Genomic DNA, 27,097 nt, shown 5'->3' on the forward strand with positions numbered 1-27,097 from the left:
GGTTGTATTTATCAGTCTTTATGGCCTGTGCCTTCATGGAGCCTTATTCCAGAAATCCTTACCCTGAGCTCATGAACATAAGCTTTGGGGCCTGAATGAAGCTCATTTGGGTTTTCTGTCTTTATTCTTTGATTTGCTTTGGTACTTCTCATGTTTGCCTTGCAAGGGCGTCTCTGTGTGGAGCTGCAGAAGGGTTGCAGTGACTGAGAGTTGTGGCAGCCGTCCCTGGGCAGATGGGGCCGGGCTGAACTTGGGGTCAGAGCAGAATCTTTCTTCTTGACCTTGTGGCTGTTTCTGAGAGGTGCTGAAGTGCAGGGTTGATTGGCTCTCTCTTGAGCCTGGCTTATCTGCAAGCCTGATAAAATTGGTCATAAAGTTGTCCTCTTCACTTTAGCCTCACTGCCTGCTGCTCGCTTCCTGCTGTTGCTGCTGATTGAGGCTGAAGAGACAGAACACGTGGGGGACAGCTTCTGCTCCAGGTTCTCACCGGGCCTGACATGCAGCTGGCCCTCGGCGGGGACGTGGTGTGTGGCAAGAGAACTCGGAAAAGTTCATCCGGAGTTCTTCTGTTCTGTTCCTTCTCTTCTAGGAGCTCAGGAGCGCTCTGCAGACTCTGTCTCACTTCCCGTCCTTGTATTTTGTATGGAATGTAAATGGATTTAAGCGGGGTTTAGATAAACTCCCAGAACTTGAGAGTGTCAGCTGGATGGGTCCTTAGGAGTCATCAGGTTCTATTCCCCAACTCATTCCGCCAGCAAACATTTGTTGCATGTCTGCTGGGTGCCTAGCACTTGCTAGTTGTTGAGGACACAGAGGGGAACAGGACAGCCATGGTCCCTGTCTTCCTTGTGGGGGAGCAGCCACTAAACCACAGGGATTGTTTTAGCGTGTGGTGGCTGTGAGGGGATAGAGAGGAAGTGCCTTTGGGTCGGCACCTCAGCAGTTTTGTTATTTCTGGTAGACCTACCACCTTCTAGCTCAGGAGTCGGTAAGCTATGGCCTATGTCCCCAAGCTAAGAATGGTTTTAACATTTTTAGTAGTTGACCAAAAGGATAAACTTGGCAATAGAGTTTGATAATAGGGAACACTGACTTTGAACCTCAATCAAGTGAAATGTTACCTGCCCTCTTCCCTGAAAGGATTTCATTCTTCTCATTAGTAGACCTGTATTCTAGAAAATGGTTCTCAATTATTATATTTTGAATTTCATCAGTAAAAACATTGTGGAATATTGTTTTCTTTCGTCTTATATAAGTACCTGTATAATATCTTGAATGTGGCCTGCACAGCCTAAAATGTTTATACTGTCTGGCCTTTTATAAAAAGGGAGTGCAGAGAGACCTCCATCCTAGCTGTGTGACTTCACAAGTTACTCCTTTGGTCTGTTTCCTAGTCTGCAGAATGGGCATGGTGCCCGTTTCATAGCGCTGCCGCGAAGGAATAAAAAGAGAATTGATGTTAAACTCCTGCCATGTGTTAAGAGCTTCAGCAGATGTTAGATCTTCCCCAGTGAAAAGTCAATCAATAATGATTGATTTCTTAAAGGCTGTTAGACGGAGCAGAAGGGGGGATGGGACCAGGGTGGGCGGGGCTCAGTGCTCCCCTCTGAGGATCAGCATCCTGCTGAGTTGCTGCCCAGCCCCTGAGCTGTGGATCACAGCCCTGCAGATCCCCAGGGCATTAATGCCACTCTGATATAATTTTCCTCATGAAACGCAATGAAGCATAACTAAAAAATGTGAGTAACAGCTTCGAGCCCATAATGAGGCTGTAAATAGAAGACAAAAATGATTTATGAAGCCTTTTCCTGGTGAAGAACTGTCCTTTTCCTAGACCTTTTCACTTTCTCTTTGCTTTTCTCATTAATACTCACCATTGGCTTCCGTTGCTAACTCATTTTAAGAAGGAAACAGCGCGTTTATCACTGTGTGACGGTTGCTGCTTCACACTGTGTGGGAGAGTCCAAGGAGGAAGCTGCGTGAAGTATGGATACTGGGCGGACGGCTAGGCCCACTCACTGTCTGAGTGACCTGCACCACCCATACATTTTCCTGAAGTAAAATTACACACGCTCTTCCTTCATGGACGGTGTCAATATGAAATCTGTAAATGCCAAGGGTCACCACTCCTGGGCTGAGCCCATGAGTCACTTTATACCTTCTCGCCAGTTTCTTCCTTGAACAGATGGGTAAACGGAGGCTGGGGCTACTGGAATGAGCTCGCAGGGCAGGGCAGTGTGCAGTCTAGACAGAGCTGGGGACCTGGCTATGCTCAGGTACTTGGAGCCAGAAGCACGTCCTCACTTCAGGCTCAGACATCCACACGTGACTGCTCCCTTTTTGGTGGCAGCCAGAGTGCTCTGCATAGCAGGACTCCAGCAGGAAGCAGTCTGTTTGATGAGAACCAAATGGCTCTGGGAGATGCTTGGGACAGATGTCTCTCATTCCTTCTGACACCGATGCCACCATGCGGAGCCGTCTGGAGTTGAAGGGACCTTCGGGGATTTTCCAGGGATGTTTGCAAACACTTCGTTCCAGACCAGCTCCATGGTGCTTTGCACGGGACGTGTGTGTTGTGTGTGAAGAAATGAGTCAAAGGGAACACAGATGGCTGTTTTCAGTGGCCTCCTAACATTGTGTTTGTTGGCACCAGGCAGTGGGAAGAGGTGTGTTAATTCTCCAGGGAGGTTTTAGGGAAGATCTTTTCGAGATCTGCTAAATGGAATGCTAAGCCGCACGTGTGTCTGCGCATATGTTTGTGTGTCTTGCTTTCGTTGCTTATGGAGCCTGCAGGCTGGATTGTCAGGAAGCAGAGGGTAAAAACAGAGGCGACTGGGCAGAAATCTGAACTCAGGGCCTGTGGATCGTTTGCAGATGTTGGTTCTCTACTGCGTCTTGACAAAGGGTATCCCGGAGGGGCGGGAGATGAGCGGGGGGGAGAGCAGAGAATGGGGAGGACTGCAGCTGCTGGAGTGGAATTCCCATTTCTCAGCTGGAAAAGTCAGCATCACTAATCCCCCGTTCCAGGAGAAGCTGGGCAGACTGCAGCAGCTGTCTGAGTTTTTGCAGTTGCCCCAGTTTCGGCTCTCTTTTTGAATCTAAATTTGTGGGTGCCAGAAACTATGGAAGAAGCTGCTGCAGTGGGCTGTTTGCCTCTGTCCAGTGGGGGAGGACTGGGAACTTTTTTTTTTTCCTGGAGAGATGGTGGAGTTATTTTAAGTAAGTGATGTGCTGCAGTGAACATGGGCAACTCTTTTTCATTTTTCAGCTTAATGAAGAAAAAGAGAAGGGAGGAGGAGAAGCCCCAGCTAGCCTACTTTGTGCTAATGCTTGTCTTTTTGGATTCTAAATGTGTCCCCAGACACTGAGATGGGATAAATATTTCAGCCACGAGAAAGTCCTGCTGTCGGGGTGGAAAGATTTCTCACCTCTTTTAAAGCAGACAGGGTAGTCATTTACTTGCACAGATCCAGACACCCTCATGTACCTCATTTTTAACTATATGTGTACAGGCCCCACTCACCTTGTAGGGGGATGAGGCAAGAGGTGGATAGAACGTTCCAAGGAGGAGTCTGGGGATGGAGATGAGCCGGTAACTGCACGATTGGTTTTCTTCTTGGAGCGACCACACCTGTTCATGGGGGACCCACTGAGCACCAGATGTGAAGGACACAGAGCTGGATGAGGCAGTGGCCCATGCCCTCCGGGATGTGCCGTCTCAGTGGGGAGATGGTGCAGACACACCGGTCAGCACAGGTTGCGATAAGGGAAGACAGGACAATACCAGACTGGAAAACAGGGACCAACTTTCGATTGGGTGTCAACGCAAGATCTCAGAACGAGTGACGTAAAGCTGAGGTCTTAAGGCCGAGTGACATTAGTCAAATGTATTAGTTTGTTAGGGCTGCTATAGCACAGTACCACGGACTGGATGGTTTACAGAAGTGAACCAGGCCGGGAAGTGAGAAGTCTGAGATCAAAGTGTGGGCAGAGCTGGTTTCCTTTGAGGCTTGTCCCCTTGGCATGCAGATGGCCGTCTTCTCCCTGTCTCCTCGCATGGTCTTTCCCGAGTGCCTGTCTGTGTCCTGATCTCCTCTTTGTAGAAGGACACGGGGTAGATTGGATGAGGGCCCACCCTCACGGCCTCGTTTTAACTCACCACCTCTTTAAAGACCCTGTCTCTGAAGTTAGGCACATTCTGAGGGACTAGGGGCGGTTAGAGCTTCAACATACAGATTTTGGGAAGATACAGTTCAGGCCCTAACACCCATAGCGCAGGGAGAGGTGGGTGGAAGAACCCGGGGTCAGCGAACAGCATGCCTGGAGGCCTTGCTGCAGGAAGGACATTTGTGTTCCAGGAAATAGTTAGAAATGAGGTTGCAGAGGGAGGCGGGGCCTGGATCCTGCTGGGCTTTGTCAGCCATGGCAAGAGTTCTGGATTTATTGTAAGGGCACCAAGAAGCCATCAGTAGCATATTAAAGCCTCTGTCTGCTGTGAGGAGAAGGAACTGGGGGCAATGAGAAGTGAAGGTTGGGAGGCTGGTTAAAGCCAGGATTTCTCAGCCTCGGCCCCATTGGCATTTTGGGCTGGGCGATTCTTTGCTGCGAGGGGCTGCCCTGTGCTTTGCAGATGGGCAGCAGCATTCCTGGACTCAGCCCAATAGATGCCACAACCCAAAATGTCTCCAGATTCTTCCCTCTGTCCCTGGGGACCAAAGTCGCCCTGTGTTGGGAACCACTGGCAGCTTGCATTCACTGGTATCAGCTGAGTGAGGCACACTTGATGGGTTTGGGGAAGATTTTTGAAGACAGGATCAATGGGATTGAACCTCTCTTTGCCTTGATTCCTCCTCATGCTTTTGAGTTTGATGATATTGTCGTTTCCCTAAAGTGCGAGGTTCTGTGCCCCTTGCATGCATAATTGAGTCACTTGAAAATGCACAAAGCATGTTCCTCTGTGTCGTCAGTCGCCAGGCCCTGGGGATCCCTGGTCTGCCTGCAGAGCCCTGAGCCCTGTGGCTGGCAGGGCCACCTGCATGTGACAGACATGGTGTTTAAGTCTCTGTATCACCCTTTCATTTGTCAAGCCCGTCTGCTGCCAGCCTGTTGACTCTCAGAGCAAGCACTTTGGAATCTAATCTCGCCCATTTTCTGCCTCCGGAAACCTGTTTATCAGAACAAGATTTCACCATGGCAGCGACTTCTCAGGGAGCTTGCCTTCCAGGAGCTAGCGCTGCAAAAGCAAGTGGAGGTATTTCTAACAAAACAGAGTGACGGTTATATTCAGAGCCCTGGAGAATTCCCTGCTTGCTGGGGGGATCAGAGCAGTTGTTGGGAAACAGCTGGAACGAACGCGTGGGTTCTCTGGGTTGTATGTTCCATGTCTGGCCGGGATCTAGCACCTGCTGTCCTTCTAGGTTCTTCTCCTATGGCCCCCTCTCCACCATCTAGAGCCCTCACCTGGAGACGAGGAACTGGTTTCACATTCTTCTCAGGGTGGGGGACAGTTTCCGAAGAGTTGGGTCTCGAGAGGGATCTGATAGTGAGTGTGGGCTCAGTGGACAGAGCACCGTGACGAGTGGTGTCTGACCGGCTGGTGGAAGAGGGAACGCAGTAGCACACTATGTTTACAGTTCCCAACAACCACAGCTTGTTTTTGTTCCACACCCTTCAGTGTTCTGGGCTGAGCTCTTTGCTCTGTGTCCTCCTCTACGCCTGAGGGGTTCTTACATTCCATCTGTGTATCTGTCAGCATGCACTGCAGATTCCACCTCTCTCCTCGAAACTTTCCTTAAGGCCTTGAATTTTGACTTTATCTTAAGAACAGTGGGGAACCATTCAATGGCTTTTTAAAGTAAGGAAGGGTCATTATTGATGTGTTCTTTAGAAAGGTCCCTCTGGCCATGGAGAGGGACGTGCAGGATGGCAGGGAGGCCAAATCGGGAGACTGTGGCAGTGACCTGGTAAGAGATGGGGCAACCTGGGCTGGAGTTGAGGCTGTGGCAGTGGAGACCAGCATGCAGGACTTGGTGCTTTGCCATCTTAGGGAATGACACAGTGAAGAGGGACATGTAGGGTTGTTAGGGTGCTGGTGAGGGTAGTTGGGGTGAGGTGAGGTCCCTCGCTTTAGCTGCTCTTCTAGAATTCTTCAGTGGACTCTGAAAGCTCATTTTTAGTAGGGAGATCGTTCATTATTAACTCAGCACGCAGGGCATCTGGTCTACCGTAATATCCATGGTCCTTGGGCTGGTGTGGCTCTGCTTGCCTGTGACTGTTTCGTTCTGATTGATTGTTGCCCACATGTTCCAGTTGTCAGATATGTTTAGTATCACCCCAGTAGTACCGTAGTCACACAGAGAGTAAGATCTCACTTCCACCTGGAGAAGTCAGGGAACGCTCTAGAGGGACAGCGGCACGGAAGTTGTGTGCTAACGCGCATGTAGGGATTCGCTAGGGGACCCCACGGGTCAGAGGACATTCCAGGTAAAAATAATAGCACTTTTCACAAACAGTGGCATGAAAGATGTGATGTCAGGGGTCTGGAATGAGATGCTTCTCTTTGGCAAAGCTTGTGGAAGAGGCTCACGGGCCCTCCTCTACTCCGGCTACCCCCAAGCAGGAGGTGTGGACACCCCTCGTAGTCCATGGCAATAAAATCACTAGTGTACACATATATACATACTTTCCAGCCCGAGGTTTCATCTTTCCATCTTTAAGACCTGGCACAAGTTTCTGGTCATAAGTGTTCAGTAGATGCTCACTGACGTCTCAGGAGGGAGCTCTGGAAGGATCGGTCTTTTTTTCTCCTTTTACCCTAAGACCATGTTACTTCCAGATGGCTCCTTATCTCCGGGCCAGTGATCACACTGGCTCAGACCCATCAGATGGATTAGGCTCTGGCTCCCTTGAAAATCAGTACCCCCCTCCCCCCAGGTCCATTGGTGGATGAATTCAGCACCCTGCCCCCATGCCCTGTTTGCTTTCTAGCCTGAGGATTAGCTCTTTTGGGTGAGGGCCTTGACATTTTGTGACTCTGTTCAGTGAAGTTGCATCTCAGCCTTGGGGCTTGGTTCTAAACCTCCAGGAATGCTTGGCAAGCAGTTCAGTGACCTTGGTGCTCCCTTAGGGGTTAGAGGCCTTAGTTTAAGTTTCAGTTTGGCTTTTCCTCCCCGTGTGACCTCAGGCAGGTCAACTTTGTGGGCTGGAGCTCCCATTTTCTAAAGTGAAATTATCTGCTGATATCCCTGTTGACTTTGCCCAAGTTCAAGGATTCTGTGACTATAGTGCTACAGAGTCTGAGACCTGGCAGGAGCCCACAGTTCCTACTCTTGGAGGCATTAGGAGCCCATTGCTCACTCCTGTCCGAAGGCCTTCAGTTTTGGTCACTGCTGATGGCCAGGAAAGAACATGTGGATTTTATAACCAATCTTTTTGACGGAGAAAGAAGACAAGTCAGTGTGTCAGACACCTGCCCCCTACTTCTTGGTTTTTCTTCATTTAGTCCTCTTAGAATCCCCAGGGTTCGGGCAGCGAAGATGATCAGTCCATTTCACCGATGAGGAAACTGAGACCCAGAGAGGTCTCACCTCTACAACCCATGGGGGTCCTTGTCGCCTTTGCCACACCATCTGATGTCCCTGTTCCCTCTCTCCAACAGAGAGCCAGCTGCTCCCTGGGAACAATTTTACCAACGAGTGCAACATTCCGGGCAACTTCATGTGCAGCAACGGGAGGTGCATCCCGGGCGCCTGGCAGTGCGACGGGCTGCCTGACTGCTTCGACAAGAGTGACGAGAAGGAGTGTCGTGAGTGCCCGGCCCTGGGGGGGAGATGGTGGGGGTCCTGGGGCAGGGAGAGGAGGCCCCCATCTGGTTAGACCCCTAACACTCTGCTTGCTGCCCGTGGTAGGCATGGGCATCTGGCCAGCAGTCCTGCCCTCTCCACCTGTAGGTCTGTCTCAGAGCAGTGTGGCCTGTGCAGAACCCAGGGCCTTGGTGGCAATGGAGTCACAGCAGTGGGAGAGCAGAGGACCCTTCCAACTGGGCACTGCTAGGGCCTAGAGAGGGGTGTGTCTCATTCTCCCACCCACGTCCTTCAGCCTCTTATCGTTTAGTGCTCCTGAAATATGCGTGAGATTTGGCTGGTGGGAAATCTATGAGAAAGGACACATCTGGGATGTGAGTGGGGGGCGTCCAGGTGTCCAGTGATCTCCCTGCCCCGGAGGGGTATGTCCCTCTTCCTCCCCAGAATTTGACGCTGCAGCATGAGCTTGGCCACGGCACCCCAGCAGGTGGGAAGCACAACCCAGGAGTGCCGGGTCCCAGGTTGTCCAGTGGGTGGGTGGCTGTCTGGGGTCTACACAGCTGGACAGTGCTTCTTGGCTCTTTCCTGGCCTTCAGGTATCAGGCCTCTGTCAGGAGAACTGTTTTCTGACTCCGAGTCTGCAGACTCTCTGGAAGCCAGCTGAGGAAATGGCTGGGGAGAGGCTTGTTATTGGAATTTTTAACATAGCTGGTGTCAGGATTTGAGGCCGAGTTTGTTGACCCATGGGAAAGAGCACTGGGTGTGGAGTCCACCTCCAGAGCCAGTCAACCCCCCTCCCGCCCCGTGATATGCCTCCTCGGGCCGGCTGCCTGTCCCGAAACAACCCCTTGCCTGTACAGGGCCCGGTATTCCTGCTGCCTGCCCCTGCTCTGCAGAGAAGTTTTTGGGGGGTGAATCGGCAGTATGTTTTTTTGTGGGGAGTATTTTGTTTGTTGCATATAATTTTTTTCTGAAGAGACCACTATCCATCATGCATTTTTATTTTTGCAGTTTTTAAAAAACTATTGTCTCTTTCGGCCTCCTCTGTTTCTCGTGTGGCTTCCACCTTGCTAGAAACGTAACGTTTGTCGTTTGAGTTTCGAATGACTCAGCATGTGTAAACCCCATTATCTGCCCCGCTCTCACGTTGTTAACACGGTGCGAATATGTGGAACGGCTGTGTTTAGGGTGCGGTGTGTACTTGAACCTCCGGTGCATGCCGGCTGTCCTTGGCTGGGGGGAGATGCTGGTCAGGACAGGCCTGTGGAAGAATGCGGGACTAGGAGGTGGGGCCTGTATCACCCCCCAGCTTTGGCAGTGTCAGCTGTGTGATACTAGGTTAGCATCCTCTGTGACATTCTGTGTCCTGTCAGCCCAGGGCCACGATACAGAATCCATGCACGGACCGAAGGGGTGGCGGAAGGAGATTCTAGAAAAAAAGACGGCGCGGGCAGCTGCCGGGCACGGTTTGGTTTGGTTTGGTTTGGAACGGGCTTGTCTTGGCTGTTCTCCATTCTTTTTTCCTCATTTCCTACCCTTAACCCCCAGGTACAGACTTGATTGACATTTATTTAGTCTTTTGATCAAAACATCATTTAAAAAATCATACACACAAACACATGTGTTTAAAAAATCTCTCTCCTATGTTGCCTTTTTTAAAAAAAATAAAAACATAAGAGCACTAGAAAGTTTGGACAATAGAGGAAAGGAAAAGAAGTCCTTTTCTAAAACAAATTCTACTTGCAATTTAAATTTCTGACATACTGCCCTAAGTCTGGGAGTCGACGGTGTGAGCACTGGAGAAAGATGCTGTGTCCAGATCCCAGCCCGTCCTCACCCTTTGCCCTCCCCCATGCCATGTGGTCTTAGGAAAGTTACCAGAATGTTCTAAATCTTAGCCTTTGGGAGAATTAAATGAGAATTCCTGGTGCTTCAATTCCCTCCTCTCCAAGATGAGAATAGTAAGGCTTCTCATAGCATTGTTGTGAAGTTTGAATGCACACAACACAGTGTCTGGTAGACATCAGCTGTTACTGGTCAGTCTGCACACACTGTTTTACCCCCTTGTCGTCATGGGAACCCGTGACCGAGGAACTTTGTTTCTTCTTCACGGTGGAGGCCCTTGGCCACATTACCGTATTTAGCATTCGTAATTGTTGTTCCGTGAGGTTGCCTCCTATTCCATCAAGTAGATGCACTGTCAGCCAACCACTCCGCTGCTGGGGGGGGGGGGGGGGTTAAGTCTCTTTTGCTTTTTTTACTTCTGCTGATCAAAAGGTTTAGGGTCCATGAAGGAATTTATACATACCCAGAGGACAGAGCCAGGGTCTCCAGAGTCCCAGCTGGCCGATTTAGAATTTGTGCCACTTCCTGCCATGTCTCGCTCAGAAGTTACAAAGCCCTTCCTCTGATTCTTTGGAGCAACTTGGTACCTACCGGGAGGAAAGTGAAGGCAGCTGCTGGTCTCCCCACAGAGAGGTCTTCGCCTCCAGTGCCCTGTGAAAGAGCTTTGGCATTTAGAAGATAATACACTTAAACGAGAATCCTTGCCCTTATCAGAGGGTGAGAGAAGAGTCCAGAGCTGGGTGTCATGGGACCTGAGACCATGGGCAGCTATTCTGTGTCTACGGCAGAGAAAAGATTTTCACGAGACAGGGAGAAACTTTTTTTATCATAAAGGTAATAAAATCATACATTGTAAAAATTTGGGGACCAGGGAAGATAGAAACAACAGGATCATACAGAAGGTGAGTCCCCATTAGCATCTTAGAAATTTTCCTTCAGACTTTTCCCACTTGTAATCACCAAGGGTATGTGTTAGTATATATATTTTTCCCAGGTGATGTTTCAACATTTTTAACATCTTTATATGTTTTTTTTCTTTATCATTTTTTTAATGCTTAGGTAAATAGTCCATTCACTTGGTATAATATAGTTTATTTATTCATTACTTAGCATTTATGTTGTTTCCAGTGTTTCACTGTTAGAAATGGTGCTCACTGTTTGAACATGAGGGTGAACATGACTTTCCCCTATTTTGAGAAATTTTCTTCATCTACATTCTCAGAAATGAAATGACTGGATTGGAGGACAGAAGCTTTTTCTGGCTCTTGATTGAGACTGCCAACTTGTTCTGCTAAAGGCTGGCACCAGCCTGCTCTCCCACTGGCAGCATGTGAGGATTCTGGCTTTATTTTAGTCTTGGCAGCATTCAGTAATATCTTAAAGAATATTTTTATGGTTCATTTAATAGTTGAAAACAGTGATATATTTTAATTTTAATTTTTTATCATCTAAAGAAATTGAATGTTTTTTTCCCATACCTCTATTTACTAGTTATATTTCTGACTTTGTGAAATATCTGTTAATGGACTAGAATAAATTTCCATCTGGGTTGAGTCATTAAATTTTCTGCCTTGTGAATCTGAAGAACCTCCCCTTCTTAGAGTTTTGAGAGAAGGGGCTCATTTTGGGAGAGTTTGAGTGTATTTCTGTTCTTGGTTAGTGGAATGCCCTAAGTAATCATTTTATCTAAGTAACATTTTTTGGTAATAAAAGAAATAGAGAGATGTTTTAGAAAAACATAGACGTTCATGAAGACACTTTGTTGTGATGTGTCCTTACTTGAGCTTCCTCTGGGCTTCACGTTACCAGCCTTCCGAGGAAGGGACTGTTATCTCCAGAGGTGGAAACTGAGCCTCAGTGAGATTACACAGAGCTGCCTGTTGTCCCAGAGCCCCAGGCCCCGTAACCTTCCTCCACCAGAGACCACCAGTGGGCTCCTTCAGTCTTTCTCTACATGTGGATCAGTTCCACTCTGCTGAGATCATACTGTTACAACTGCTTGTTAAAAATGTAAAAAATGTCGATAATGTTTTCCTATGGAAATGATTTCTAAAATGGCCCTTAGTCCTGTGAGTCCCTGAAAGAAGAGACTGTATTACGGAAACTTGCAGCAATAATAAAGCCGCAGCCCACACTTCCAGGGCCCACGTGTGACCTGGAGCCTTGGAGTCTGCTTCTTGCTTTGTGTCGGATCCTTGCTGCCACCTCTGTGTCCTGACCAGATGGGGGCGAGGTCATGCAGGGGTGAGATCCTTGGTTCATTCTTTCCTTGGAGAGATTATATTGATCGCTGTCTTTGAGCAGGCACGTACAGACTTTTAAAGTTGCAGGCCCTTTATGTTTGGGTGCGGGTGAGGGTGAGGGGTGGGGAGAGGCGAGAGGAGATGGGGACACTTTCAAGGACTTTGTCGAATAATAAACTTTTAATATATCTCCAAGTTCAGAGACATGGAAAAACAGGTCAGAAGTGGAGTTCAAATTTTATTTGCTTTTACTGTTCCCAGCCATTTCTTGAGCGCGACGTTTAAGTGCTCTGGTGTGATGACAGAATCCATGGGCGGGTTTGGAATAATGATCACCAGGAAATACATGAGACGAAGAGATTAGCCAGACAACATACCGTGGACACAGTCAACAGTGCGGTGATGGACAGAGGGAAGGGAGGCGGGTGGAGGGGGGAAGGGGGCAAACCCGGAACATCCGCAAGAGTGTCAACTAGAAAAATAAAGACCTGGAGGGAAGCAGGCCCCTTTCCGGTTCACCATCCTTCTCACCCTCTGCCTCTAGGTGGCGCCACATATGATGTTTTCTTTTAATCCTGGTGCCACAGGGCTAGCAGAGATGAGGGGGGAAAACTGGATTCTCAGTTATTATTCTTACCAAACTTCAGCAGTAATTCAACTATTTCACCAGACACCTAATGCTTCGGTCACATGCCAAATGCCGCAGGAAATCAGGAGGTTTCTACAGGATGGGCATGGCCTGCTTCTCCTTCTCTTACTTAGGGGTTGGTGACAGTTTGTGGCCTAGCAAGGCAGCCTGTCAGTGAACTGGTAGATGCAGCCACAGTGGGGTTTACTCCTACCATTGCTTTGGGTTGAATCGCCATCTATCTCGCTCCACCCACTCCTCATTCATAGGTTGAAGTCCTAACATCCAGCAGCTCAAAACATGATCTTATTTGGAGGTAAGGCCTTTGTAGAGCTAATCAAGTTAAAATGAGGCCATTAGGCTGGGCCCTACTTCCCTATGACTGTGTCTTTATAAAAAGGGGCTATTTGGATGCAGAGAGACATACAGAGGGAAGCCCATCTGAAGAGACAAGAGAGAGAAGATGGCCATCTGCAAGCCAAGGAGAGGCCCAGAGCAAGTCTTTCCTCCCAGCCTGTAGAGGGAACCAACCCTGCCGACACCTCGATTTCATACTTCTGGCCTCCAGAACTGCGAGACAATAAATTTCTGTTGATGAAGCCACGCAGTCGTGGTACTTTGCTATGACAGCCCTCGCAAACTAATCCAACCATCTACCCATCTCCCTTGCATCTTAAAAATTGTTACTCAGTGAGTGACGGCTGGCCCACAGCTGTGTAACAAGATGACATTCATACACATCCCACTTCCAGTGTCTTCTTTAACAGTTTGAAAGGAAGAATTTACTGTTATGGGTTGAATTGTGTCCCCCCAAAAGATAGGTCAAAGTCCTAACCTCCAGTACCTCAAAATGTGACCTTATTTAGAAATGGGGTTATTGTGGATGTAATTAGTTAAGATGAGGTCATACTGGAGTAGGGTAGATCCTTAATTTGATATGACTGGTGTCCTTATAAGAAGACAGTGTGAGAATAGGAAGGAAGAGAGCCGTGTGACAACTGACATAGAGATTGGACCGATGCAGCTGCAGGCCTTGGAACGCCAGGAATTGACAGCTGCCAACCAGAAGCTACAAAGAGGTAGGGAGAGATTCTACCCAGAGTCTCAGAGTGTTACCGGTAAGGGGATCTGGCCCTTGACGGGTCTGCCTAGGGCCAGCTGGTAGTGAGTGGATTCTTGACTTTGTGCAGGAAAGATTTCATAACATGAGTCCAGATGACTACAAGGGAACATTTATTAAAGCTGGGGACAGCAAAACAAGAAAGGGCTTAGCATAGAAGAAGCAACAGGAGAGCCTAGGCTGGGCTGCCCTAGCTCTCTGGGAAGTCAGAGAAAAGGAAACCTTGGGGTCAGGTTCAGGGGACTAGCAGCCTTCGAGTAGCCTCTGCCCATTGCTGCCCAGGTTGCAAGTCTCCTGGGGTCCTTTAGAGTTTAGGAGATACGTGCCTGTGTAGGAAAAAGAGGGGAAAGGGAATGGCAGCATGCGGGGATGCTCCCCAAAAGGGAAAGCACACTGGGTCCTTTGTCTTGAGGCTTTTTTCTCTCTCTTGAAGGTAGGAATCTTAAGGGAGGTCTCAGGGGAGTGTCTCAATAGAATATTCATCAGCTTTCCAGGTGTGCTCTTTCAGGGTCGTGGTCTCCTCTGATTGGTCAGTGCGGGGGGGGGGGGGGGGGGGGGGGTCATTAGTCAATGTATCTGGTCCTGAGGCAGCCAAGGCACCACTTTTCTGGTGGCTTTGCTACTTATCTGGGCCTGGAGTTGAAATACAGCTGAGGCCTAGATGCTAGCTTCAGGGGTCTAAACAGTGTGACCTGTGATATGCTAGGTGAGGATAGATTACCCTGGGGACAAAGTTCTTGTTTTCCCAGTTTCGCCCCTTGCTAGGCATCCGGGGCTTCCTGCCCTGGTGAGTTTCTGTACCTGGCCCATCTAACACAAACCATTTACTCTCAAGTGTCCTTGGTTTAGGGAAGATAGGATTTACTAGGTGGCTGCAAACTGCTGTTTAACAATCTGCCTCAGTTTCCCTATTCCACTTGTCCTGGCTTACTGGCCTCTCTCAAGAGGAAGCATGGCCCTACATATCCCTTGATTGCAGACTTTTGGCCTCCAGAAATGTGAGAGAATAAATGTCTGTTGCTTAAAGCCACTGAGCCCTAGATGTTATCTCTAGTTTGACCAAAACTCTGTCTCTGTAGTCAACAGACCTGAGGCTTTGTTACTAAGATTATTTGATGTGGGTCAGAACCTCATTGTCTCGAGGGCTTGTATAGGAGCCTTAGGAGGCTATTCTCTGGCCCCCTTGTTGCTCCTCTAAGGGGGTCTGCCGCATGACTAGTGACATGCCAGGGGAGGAAAGGCCAGGGGAGGGTCCAAACCGCATGACCAGCTATATAAAGGTCAGGGGTCTAAACCGCATGACCAGCGATATGCTAAGGAGGAAAGGTCACTCGGGGGGCAAGGTCCTTGTTTTTCCAGTTTTGCCTGTTGCTAGGCACTGGGTTTGTTTGCCCTGGTGACCTTCTGTAGGTGGCTCATTGTCTTTGCTCTTGTCTGACTGCCTGCCACGTATCCATTAAACACTTCAGAGTGAAAACTCGCCTCCCTTCACAGCACTCACTGTATAGAAGAAATCCAAGACCTGTGTGTGTTAATGTTGCCTCTTTTCTAACTTAGTCACTTTGTTTGTGGATTTCTTTTTAAATGTCTCAGGTAATCCCCGGCATACCTCCCACTTCACCTAATTTCTTCCATCTCAAATGTGAGACCATAAATGCTGTGGTTAAGAACCGGGCATGGGGGCCAGACAGCGTTGGGTTCTGCCCCCAGCCTCTGTTGGTGACCTCTGGGGCCCTGGGCACCATTGTACCTTACTCTACCCCTATTTTCTCCTCCATAAGATGGAGATCATAGCAGTACCTACTCCATAGGTGACATTTAAAACATTAAGTTGGCCGTATATCCAGGCCATAAGCCAGTTAGAAGTGAGCTGACCTTATGCAATAGGCATTGTTTCCTGGTGCAGTCATGGCGCTGACCGCAGGGCTTTGTTCTAAGTCTTAACTTAAATGAGCTGTTGTGTCTGAGGCTTGGAGCTGGGTGCCTGGTGCAGGGTAAGCATTTGGTAAGTGCTAACTGACATCATTCCCTTAATGAGTGCTAATGACATTGTCCTCCAACCAAAGTCTGCTGTGGCATTGCTGGCCGTGCAATGCTAGCCATTGCTGTCCTAGCCCCCCCCCCCCCCCCCCGGCACCTCCCCCAGTCCCTCACTTTCCCTTGCCCGCCACCCCTGTCTTTGCCATAGAAACACCTTCCTTTGCTGGGTCAATATCTTCTTTTCTCTTGAGTCCTCAACACACAGTCATGAGCTGTTATGAAATTCTCTTTAGCTTAGAGCTTCAGGGAGCCAGCCAGGCATCGCAGCCAGTGCACAAGGGAAGGAAACAGGTATCTGAGGGCCTGAAATGAGCCAGGCGGGCTCTCCAGGTCGAGGGGAGGGAAGCTGGGAAGTAGCTCTCCTGAATTCAGTAGGGGACCTGCAAGTGTCCCACACCTGCCAGAGTGGCCCCACAGGCCTGTTCCCAGCTCTGCTGGAGCCCCGCACGATGAAGCACCTACGTGGATTTCGATGGTGGGATTTTGCTTTTATCACTTGAACTGCATTCTTCAGTCTCCACCTTCAGGGCGCTGGCCTGAACCAGAGCTGTTCCTGCAACCTCTAAGGCTTTAGGTCTAGAAATGGTAGAAGTAACAGTCTTCCAGATACTCTCTCCTCCCTGTCCAGATGTGCTCTTTGTGCCCTGCGCCTACGGTGAGTGAGCAAAAACTTGCAGTCCAGATGTTGGGATCACAGCATAAATTCCAGGGTTGTCACCTGAGAGCTACATGGGAACATTTCCAGCTTGTCAGGCTACACTTGACCCAACTGTGAATTTGACTTTATGCACACCTTTCTAAAAGGGCCCTGGTAGCTGTTTGAAGATGCCAGCAATTTTACACTAAGCTGAGAAATGCAAAGTGCTCTGAAACTTTCTGGCTGTTAGTTCCCTGAGGCTGCTATAACAAAACACCACACACCAAGCACTTAAAGCAGAAATCTGTGCTCTCCCAGTTGTGGAACCTAGCTAGATGTCTGAAATCACGGTGTCAGCAGGACCATGATCTGAAGGCTCTAGGGGGAGGGTCCTTCCTTGCCGGTGTCCTTGGCTCCCTTGGCTGGTAGATGTTCACTCCATCCTCAACTCCATCAGCATGTGGCCTTCTCCCTACATCCAAATTTCCCTCTTCTTAAAAGTATACCCATCACTGGATTAGGGTACACCTTAATCCAATATCACCTCATCTTAACTTGGTTATATATACCAAGACCGTATTTCCAAATAAAGTATAATCACAGGTCCCGGACACTAATAACCACCCCCACTGGATCCCTATGGAGAAGGCCGAGTGCCAGGGGACCAGCAGCTCCCATGGGATAAGGCCTTCACCCTCAGCCCCATTCTGTGCGGCTCCCTGTGTCCACTGCGGGTGTTTCGTTCTTTATTTTACCGTCCCTTGATAGCACTGTGGTCATGGAACAAGACTAGGTATGTGAGTGGGACAGGAGTGGCTTGAAAGCCTGGGAAGAGTGCTTTATATGAGAAAATAAATATTAAACAAGAAAACTCAGCTATATGTAGTCTTCTGGCACCTTGATTTGGCCATTTCATGGTGAAGAAAGTACTCAGAACTCTAGTTTGTGTGCGTGGCAGCCTGTGAAAGTCCTGTGCGTGGCAGCCTGTGAAAGCCCTGTGCCTTTAAAAGCCACGGGTGTGGGAGGTGCTGTAACTAACTAAACCGATGCTCTCAGCGCTGCTTTGCAGCCCCTGGGAGGAAGCCGGGAGATGGGAGGGAGGGCGCCCAGCCAGATGGAACAGCCGTCAGGTTTTGTGCGCCCTGCACAAAGACCCTAAAAACTCAAATATGTTGCCAGTGTTTCTAAAACTTGCACATAAAAATTGGGATTATCAGATTTTCTTGAAAAATCAGACTCAGCGTTGGGATAACTCCCTGTACTCAGACCTGTTTCCACTCCGCCTCCATCGTGTGCTTCACCATCTGGCTCATTCTGAAGTCTCCAGCGTCCCTTTAATTCCAAGACACGCGTCTTTTCACATTCGGGTCTCTGAAACTTATAAGCGATGCCTCTTCTAAGTGATGGGATGAAAAACCACGGTGTCCCTGTTTAATTAGCAGACTTTTTCTTTCTGACTTGTACATAAAATAGCGGCATGCCTTGTAATCGGCCACAGCTTGGATTCAGTGAAGTACATGTGGTTTTCTCTGATCTTTAGCAAGTGATGTTTCAGCCAAGGGTGCCGAAGTTTCCAAAGAGGAAAATGTACCACGTGTTCACTTTGTCCTTAGGATGCTGGGCTTGAGGACAGGAAGCAGGTGCCAAGTGGGAGGGGACTGGCTCTAGAGCCACATGGCCTGCATTGGGCCCTGGTTCTATCTCCTGCGAGCTGTGGGACCTGGGCAAGGTCCTCAAGCCTCAGTTTCCTTAAATCCCATGGAATTTTTATGAGGATTGAGTGAGCGAAAACCTTGAAAACCCTTCAAACAGCAGCTGGCACATAGTGAAAGCTCAGGAAATATTAGCTGTACTCTTATCAGCAGTATCGAGTCACATTTCTGGTTTACCTCCCAGCTCTGCCCCTGGCTAGTCGCTTCCTTTCTTGGAGCCTCAGTTTCTTCATGTGGGACATGGGACTAAGTCTGGAAAGGGTGTGTGAGAATCAAGTGTGCCAGTGCTGATGTCTGGCTCAGAGCAGGCACTTTATAAAAATTCTCTGCCATCTCCTCCCTTCCCCAGTGCTGTATTATTCCCCAAAAGGAGAGTCTGCAGCTCTGCCAGAGTGTATTTGATCCGGGCTCCCTCCGGCTCCTACAGTCATCAAAGGTGGGCTGGGAGATGCTCTGCAGATTCTACTTTCCAACAGGTTGTCTAAGCTAAGGGAGGGGAACCACTCTGTTCCAGGAATACTCTGAATGTCAGATCTGGTGAACATCAGTCCAAACGAGCATCTCCCCTTCTCAGAACCATTTTCAGAAGACAGAACCCAGGGACCCTGCTATAGTCCTGTTTATAGGGATGAGGCGGAGGAGGCCCCATTGACCCCCTCAGAAAGTGAGAAGAATCAGACTCTCTACCAGGATCCCCCTCCCTTGGAGCTGGAACAGGAGGCCCCAGACTCTCTGATTGGGGGAGAAGTTAAGGTAGGTACCCGAGCCTAGAGAAAAACTGTGAGGATTTGTCCAGATTTGTCATCTTCCCGGAGCAGAGCAGCTCTTTCCTCTGCAGTCACCAAAGCTGTCAGTTCTGAGAAAGTTTTGTTTTATTGTTTAGTTAAGGCTCCTACACACATCCCCGCTGGTGTCATTGTAATCCTGTCCTAATGTTGACAGAGACTTGCATGCGTCTACTACAAGCACCACCAAGCCCCTTCTGGGTTCCAGCTGCTCTTTGGGACCTGCCCCCACTTTCTTGACAACCGCCCATTGAAATGCCAGTATTGTCACCACCTAAGTTAGTGGTATCGAGTCATCTGAAAGTCATCTTAAGTCAACTCTTTTGCACAAATATCAGCCTCACTGATCTTGCCAGTCCTCCCACCACCTCTGGATGACTCCGTGATGATCAGCACTGGACTCTGCCTTCCCGCCCGCAGGGGGAGAATCTTCATGAAGGACCAGAGCTGGGAGGGTTTGCGCTCCTGTTGCTGGAATGAGCGTGGCCAGGCCGCCGGGGCCCATTACTCAGGCAAGCTCTCCGTGCCAGGACTCGGCTGTAACTGCAAGACGACATAGTCAGTGCTAACAGGTTCCGTAATTGCTAATAAAATTTAAATGGCTGCAAAATCACAGAACATCAAAAAGAATTTTTTCTTGGCACATCTGAATTTTGCTGATCCAAGTTGGTCTGTGACTGGTCAGCCCTTTTATTTTTATTTTTGTGTGCAGACTTGCGCTTTCCTCTGTGGCAGTGCTAGTTCGAAGTTCCCAAATGGCTTTTAAAAAATTCAAGGACCTATGAGAAAGTGATAATTAAAAGAAGAGGAGGTGGTGCATTCATATAACCCAGACACGTGACGGGGAGATTCTTTTGCTAGTGGCACTTAAAGACTAGTGTTCTGACAGAGTGGGAGACGATGGGGGTAGAGAATCTTTGGGGTCAAAAGGTAACTGTATGGCCCTGGTTGAAAACGCATTTTAGGAACTTTTGGCTTTTGACATGGTGAGTTCCATGTCCTTTGTTGAGATTGCCGTGAGAAGGCTCCAGTAAAATGTAGGGAATGTCTTAGGGCTAAAAGGCTCTCAGGTTTTCTAGAATCAGTGGTTAGAAGGGAAGAGACTGAAATAGGTTATATGCACATAGTTCCATGTTCTAGGCACGACAGAGGTCTAGGTTATCTTTGAAAAGGTGTAGTTTGCATGCACCTGAGTTTTTTCCTGTCGTCAGGGTCTTTCATTTTGCAGGTGGGGTGGTGGATGAGGGTGGGGAGGCGGGGATCAGTGTCCCCGTTCTCCATGGGACTGAAATTTGCAGGGACCAAAGACCATCTTGGCCCCTGTTGTCTCATGTCCCTTTTCAGGTGGGAGGGCTGTTTGCTTCTCCAGTTCTCTTCAGATCCAGCATTAAAGCCCTTGATGTTGACTGACCTGAGCTAAGAGAAGGTGCTTCAGAGAAGGGTGGGGTACGGTGGGAGGGGGGGTGGCTGGTGAGAAGACTTTCATCGGTGCGTTGAGATCATCAAAGGCCCCAGAGAGCAGGATGGGCAGCCTGCCTGCATGGTGATTTTGTGGTGGTCACCCAGTGTGATATATTTGTTCTTTTGGCCACTTTGAACCTTTTGGCCAGTGAGAGGGGAACCTGGAGCAGGAACCTGCCCGCGGCCGTGCACTTGTTCCCGGGCCTGCGCAAGCCCTTTGCCATCACTGTGCCGCATGTCTTCAGGCCTTTTTCTGTTCAGCTCCTGGCTCAGCCTGCTCCTTGACACACAAGCAGATAATTCTCTGAGTGCCGGGCAGCAGGCCGGCAGCCGTGGGAAGCAGAGTGAGGCGCTGTCGGATGACAGGGAGCAGATGGTCTTGGTTTGGAACGTGGTGGGTCTCTGGCGCTGGCTGTCTGACATTCAAAACCAAACCACGGTTGTCCCCAGTTCCCTGGAATTGAGGACGCTGGCCAGGCTGATGCTTGGCAGGGGCAAGGGAGAAAGGTCACCTGCTGCCCACAGTCACTGTTTCCCAGGTGCAGCGGTGACACTGCCGGGTGCTTTCGTGCAAGGTCTGGTACTGTGCCCACTTCCATCCTTGACCCTGCCACCACTCAGGACCTCCTCTAAGATGGAAACAGAGGCCAGACACCTGCGCTTTTAAGGGGCTTTCATGCATATAGTCTCCTAAGGAAAGCGTCTGGATCCCAAGTGCTGTCTGAGCCAGAAACGAAATTCTTGGCCAGAGGTGCCTGGCCTTTGGATATCTCCACAGGTAACGCCAACAAGTGTGCATCCTGCTAACAGTGGGTGTCTCTGGGAGTGGGACAGTGGATCCTTGCTCTTTCTAACTTATTTCTGCACAGGAGGCAGTGTGTTGAGTGCCTCCGTGCGCAACTGGCACAGCCTGCTTGGGTTTGTCCTGGTTCCTCTGCGTCCTGGGCAAGTTGGTTCATCTCTCTGTGCCCGTTTCCTCATCTGTGAAATGGGGAATAATCATACAGTATCTACCTCATAGATTTTAAATATACTTATACCTGTTAAGTATTTAGGACAATGCTTGACCCTTACTAAGCTCTTGAGAATTAGCTGTTACTAATAATAAGAACATCATCTTCATGTACATGCAACAGGTGGTCCTTAGGTGATTTTTTAAAAAGTGTAAAGAGAAAGACTGCCTGGATCATAGAAGCTAATGTGTGGCGGGCCTGGAATGTCTGCCATAAGGACCAGTAGGGCTCTAGCTCTCATTTGGGGCCTGGTCTTTCATCTCTGCAGTGACGGGACAGCTCCTCTCAATGCTGCAAACTGTGCTTCTTGGAGCATCAGGGAGGAAGGAGGGCAGCAGAGCCAAGGGGACTTGGACTCGGACCCCGTGAGAGCTGAGCAGCCACAGGTCTCCCTCTTTTCTGATACCTAGTGTGCTTTGCATATGATTTCATTGTGTGGAAAACAGACAAGAGTCGAGTCCCACTGGACCAGATCCCTAAGAAACCTTTTCCCCCCTTTAGTCTCTTCGTGACATCCGAGATTTCAGAGACTGTACCATGACTGTCCTTTTCCAGAACAAAGCTTACTTCCAGCTATCCTAGCATGGGAGGACTCAGAAATTTATTTCTTATAACGAGCCCAAATCCGCTCTCTGGAACTCTTTAATGGTAGCAGCGGGGTGCCTGAGATGCTAACGAGTTCTCTGTTTTTAGAAACCCTCAGGCTTATGATGACTTCAAGTCCGTTCCAGCTTTACTAATTGCCGGCTGTGTAGCTGGGCGAGTCTCTGCCTGTCGGAGGAATGAATGAGGGCACATGCAACGTGCTTCAGTGCAGTGACTAGTGGGCGGCGGTGACACTGCAGCTCTAAGCAGAGGTGACTGGAGATGTTGGAGGTCCTCCTCCTGTGACTCAGCAGAGCAGAAGTGTCCTTGGTTGTAGACAGTTTCTAGGTGAGGCCATTACAATCTCCCTTCAGTGCCCATTGACTTTGCCACCGAGTGGTGTGCCCTTAGGAGCCAGGCCTTGTACAGTTCCTATAAGAGCTGCCTGGAAGCATAGTACGTGCACATCCAAGACGTCGTGGGTCCGTCTTTAAGACCATCACCCTAATGCTGGCCATCAGCCACACCACCGTCAAGGCCACAGGTGTGGTTTTTGTAGAGTCCACACTCTTCCCTTTGCTCTGCAGGGTGTACATCAGAAGGAAACGTCGTGCTCTGGTGCAAATGAAATCTTGGCGACTGTGGGCTATGAAAACAGTACATATGTGAAACACACTCTCCTGTGCTATGATGTTCCAGTTCCGTGCCAGGTCCCCCCACACTCTGCATCTCACAAATATTTTGTTTTTCCTTCCAGACGGTGGGAGTACAAAGGCAGATTTGTTTCATTTGCTGATCCTGCCAGGATTTTTCTCCTGCTGATCAGCAGTCCTTAAAGTCTCATATTTAAGGCTGACCTTTAGGGAAATTACACAGGAGCAGCGTCAGACTTACCCTGGGTATGGCTGCAGAGCACATGGGGAAATCAAAACAAAAGAAAACATTTAGGAAACAGAACAGTGCCCCTGTGAGTGAGTTCTAGGGTAGGCAAGGACGCTGCAGCTGAGCAGGGTAGGGACAGACCCTTTTTTGTTCTTGACCCTGCATGGTACTTGGGGCATGTGATTTTACTTTCTGAGCTGCCTTTCCTTCTAAGAAACCTGCCCTCCGGCATCTGCCCAAAGATGCTGGTATGTAAAGGATTACATCATCCTGTTCTTCGGCTCCCCTGTTGATGGGAGTACGAAACTGAAAAACACCAGCAGGGCTGCTGCTTAGAAAGAATGGAGATGGGTGGGTGGATGGATGGATGGATGGATAGATCGATGGATGAATAGATCAGTGGATAGATGGGTACTTGGATACATGGATCAATGGATGGGTCGATGGATAAAGACAGGGACCTCTCATTCTTTAACCACATTGCCTCCTAGAAGCCTCCCTGTCCTTTCTCCCCAGGCTAGGGAGATGCTCCTTGTCTCTTCTCCCATAGCCCTTCCCTTCCTTTGACTTGCAAATAAGCAGATACAGTAAAGGGTGGTAGGTAACCATCTTCCAGGTGACATTGAAAGCTTCAGCACAGCCAGGTAAGGCACCGCATACATCTTGTTCACTGCTGTCCTCACACCAAAGAGTGCCAACTCCTGGCACATGGAAGGTGCTCAGTACACCTTTGTTGAATGAGCCAGTGAGAGGACAGTGACTAGTTAGAGGACTTGTGGGGGCACGTCTTTGCTTGCCTTCATGTGTCCCTCCCACTGCTGCTCTCAGAGCTGGTGTTTCTCTTAGCAGGGAGCCAGATGGGATTGCGAAGCAAAAATAGGATTCTTCCCACCTCGTGCTCTCTCTTTCTGACACACACACACATACACAGTCTCTCTTCCTCAGGACTCTTAAAGGGGTCACCTAACTGATTTGCTTTAACAGCTTGTCCTCATAACCTCCCTTTCTGCCTCCCAAGACCCCCATTCCTCCTTGTTAATGAATCTTTCTTCTGAGGATAGCTATTCCTGCAGGTTCTGTCCTTTCTCTTTGGGTTCCACAGGGTGTGACCTCTGGGAGAGCCCTGTCCCTCCCTTGCTAAGCTTTTGCATGGACCCCTGTTATCAGCTCAGTCGCTGTGTCCTGTGCGTGGAGTTAGAGACCAGAGGCAAGGCCTGATGAGGGGCTTTCACACTCAGGAATGGGGCACCTGGCAGTGTCAGCAGGCTCTCCATTTAATTACATGGCTGTAGGGACACTCACTGTTCTTAGCAAGGCCTGAGGGAGTGGCAGGCAGCACTTGCCACCTTGCCCTGCTCAGCCGTTGCCCACACAGCCTTGGGGCCATGTGCAGGGGAGAGGTCAAAGCACTGTAAGGGACACTTGCCTGTGGTCTTCCTTTTCTGGGCCTTTGTTTTTTTATCTGTAAAGTGACTCTCATCTCCTAGCCCCCTTACAACTACAGATGTCTGTCATTTAAAACAGGATGACCTCTTCCTTGTGAAAATAAAGACTGGTTTTCTGGCACATGGGGATACACACTTAGAGGTGGTTTAGGTTGCTTTAGGCTTATGCAGAATGGTGGGGACCCAACGTGAGCATGTAGCGTAGGGCCCCTGGGTCAGGCTTTAGAACTTTTAACTACATACCAGGCACTGTGCCTGGTGCTCTGTGTGGATGATCTCTTTCAGTACTCACAGCTGCCTCACGAAGTGGGTCCTGTTAGCATCCCCATTTCACAGATGGGGACTTGAGGCTTAGAGAAGGTAAGGCATTGGCTAAGCCACTTGCATGCCCAGCCAGGTTCCAAAAGCAAACTTTTAGCTCCAGTGAGCTGGTTGACTTCTCTGCTGTGCTGCCCCCTGCAGGGAAGTGGGTGCCGTGAGGATCTGTGCAGAGAGGTTTTCAGGGTTTAGGAGGACTTCAGCCACCCTTGCAGAGGGAGTGCATATGGAATGCCCTGCACAACACCTTCCTGCCCTGCAAGGAAGGATTGCATTTTAAGTGTCTGCAGTCATTCCTGATTGTCTCCTCGGCCCTGGAGGGTACAGCAGGGCATTGAAGCATGAGAACCCATATGGGTGTTCCTTTTAACTGTCTTTGGTAAAAACCAGTGGCAGGCAAATCTCAAAGCACTCTGCACTAAATACACCTGGCAGGTAGGTGTCCAGATACTTCTTCCCTCATGCTGAAGACCATCCCTCCATTCCAGTCCCAGACTTCTCAAACTTACATGTATTGGAAAGGCATGGGGATCTTGGTAAGATATGGATTCTGATTCGGGGGGTCTGGGCGAGGCTGATTGTCTGAGTTTCTAACAGACCCATAGGGGGTGTTGATGATGTTGTCTACACTTCGAGCAGAGAAGAGAGGGTCTAGAGGCCATGGGTTCCAGGCCGGCTCCATCGGACCATCAATCAGGATGATCCAGAGGCCTCAGTAAGCAGTTTCCTGGGAGATCCCGGTCAGCAGGTCTAGGATGTGACCCAGGATGCGGCAGGTGTTCCCCGGACACTATGAGAAACACTGCCTACCCCAGTGCTTCCTAAGCCCCTGTGATCATTAGAGTCCCTGATGGATTGTGCCACTTTGGGAAAAATTGGCTCACTGGTCTGCAGTCAGGCCAGGAACCCCGCGTCCTATTTCCCTAGGTGAGGCTGACCCGCACTCAGGTCTGGGAACTCAGTCTCTCTCCTGCCCCGAACTCTCCCTCCGACTAGAGTCCTTCCAGTCCTGCTCTCTTTCCCCCTTGTTGGGTCCAGTTTGTATCTCTCCGGTCCTTTCAGCCTGGTTCTGCATCCACCACAGTAATGAATTTGCCCAAGAACCCCTTCCTTGTCAGGTTCAGCAGGCATTGCCATCCGACCCAGTGACCTCCGAGCAGCATGGGACACCATCACTCACGCCCTGGGCTGCCCTCCTTTGCTCGCTGGGCTTCCACCCCCGTCTCCTGGCTGCTCTTCCCCCGCGCAGGGAGCCCCTCTGGTTTGCTTCCCCGCATCATCCATCATCCTTCACCTGGAAATGAATTCCATGCTTTGCTTCTTATGCGTTCTCCCCTGGAGAGCAAGGCCCAAATATTTATTTTCTGCATGATCTTCCTAAACCACATATCAGATCGTGTTACTACTCTCTTGCTTAAAACCAGGAGGCAGAGGACTTGGAGCCAGCCGGTCTGGGCACAGATCTTGGCCCTGCCACTTGCCAGCCAGGAAATCTTGTCATTGAGCTTCCTGAGCTGCTGTTTGCTCATCTGGAGGAGGGGATGGAGCCCCTCCCCTAGGTAGAGTCCCCCCATCCCCCAGAGCTGGTATACTGTGAGCATCCAGTACAAGTCTGCTTTGAGGGGTTTTTTAATTGTTAGTAATAAGGAATGCGAGTAATAGCAGCAGCCCGCAGTGGCCCCAGGTCACCCATGGAATGAGGTGAGACCCCCCAAAGTGTGCCTCACAGAGCCCTCCTGGCCGGGTCACCTGTCTCATCCGCCCTTCCCTCCTGCCCCGTCTCACACCCCTGTGCCTTTGCACATGCTGTTTCCTTCAATGCTTCTGTCCTCCCAGCATAGCGTTTGCACCCCAGGGAGCCTCCCCCATGTCTTCTTTGTGCTTCTGCTCACTCTTGGGTTTTTCTGATGCAAGGTCCTATTGTACGGACCTGATTTTGCTTCTATGTCTGTGTCCCCATCTGACTCTGCTCTTTCAGTCTCGTTTGTGTCCCTGGCATCTGGTATGGCTGTCACTCACTGGGGACGGTGACACTCACTGCAGAATGCATGAATGTTTGAGTGACAGTGGAAACCAAAACCAGCCCACTGGCATAGAGGACGAACACTTTGAATGTTTAAGATCGTCTTACCTTGTCACGAATGAAAACTTAGGAATCATCTTGAGGCCTCTCTTACCGGGTGCCCCTCTCCCCAGCCCCATCCGTTAGCAAGTCCAGTCAGCACCACTGCTAAAGCAGTGGATCCCAGCCAGGGGTGAGTTTGACATTTTCGGTTGTCACACCTTGGGGTGCTGCTGGCATCCAGTGGGTGGAGGCTGGGGATGCTGTGAAACATCCTGCAATTCACAGCACAGCCCTCCCACAAAGAATCCTCCAGCCCAAATGCCAGGAGCGCTGAGGTTCAGACACGCTGGTCTAGAGGGCTCTGAGTCCGTTCATAGCTGTCCATTGTCCCCAGTCCCACACTGGCTCAGGTACTCTTGTCACTCCCTGGGCTGGTCTTTCTGCCTGTTTCTCCACGCCCTCATTCCATTCTCCACGAGGCAGCGGCTGATCTTTTGAAAAGATAAATAAAATAAC

At 49.6% G+C, this 27,097-nt stretch overlaps 1 protein-coding gene across 4 annotated transcripts in view; it reads left to right on the forward strand.

Annotated features, from left to right (window-relative positions):
* LDLRAD3 (low density lipoprotein receptor class A domain containing 3) overlaps positions 1-27,097 on the forward strand; it is a 186,273-nt gene that overhangs the window by 53,103 nt on the left and 106,073 nt on the right. For 2 of the 4 annotated variants that reach the window (XM_081153015.1, XM_081153016.1), the window contains exon 2: positions 7,658-7,804. In XM_081153015.1, the coding sequence (XP_081009141.1) occupies positions 7,658-7,804 (147 nt within the window). Of the gene's footprint in view, positions 1-5,119; positions 5,252-7,657; positions 7,805-27,097 lie in introns of those variants that run through there. The other 2 variants (XM_081153014.1, XM_081153013.1) reach the window with 2 other exon arrangements.

This window comes from Miniopterus schreibersii (genome assembly GCF_964146895.1).
Source record: "Miniopterus schreibersii genome assembly, chromosome: 12".
Lineage (NCBI taxonomy): Eukaryota > Metazoa > Chordata > Mammalia > Chiroptera > Miniopteridae > Miniopterus > Miniopterus schreibersii.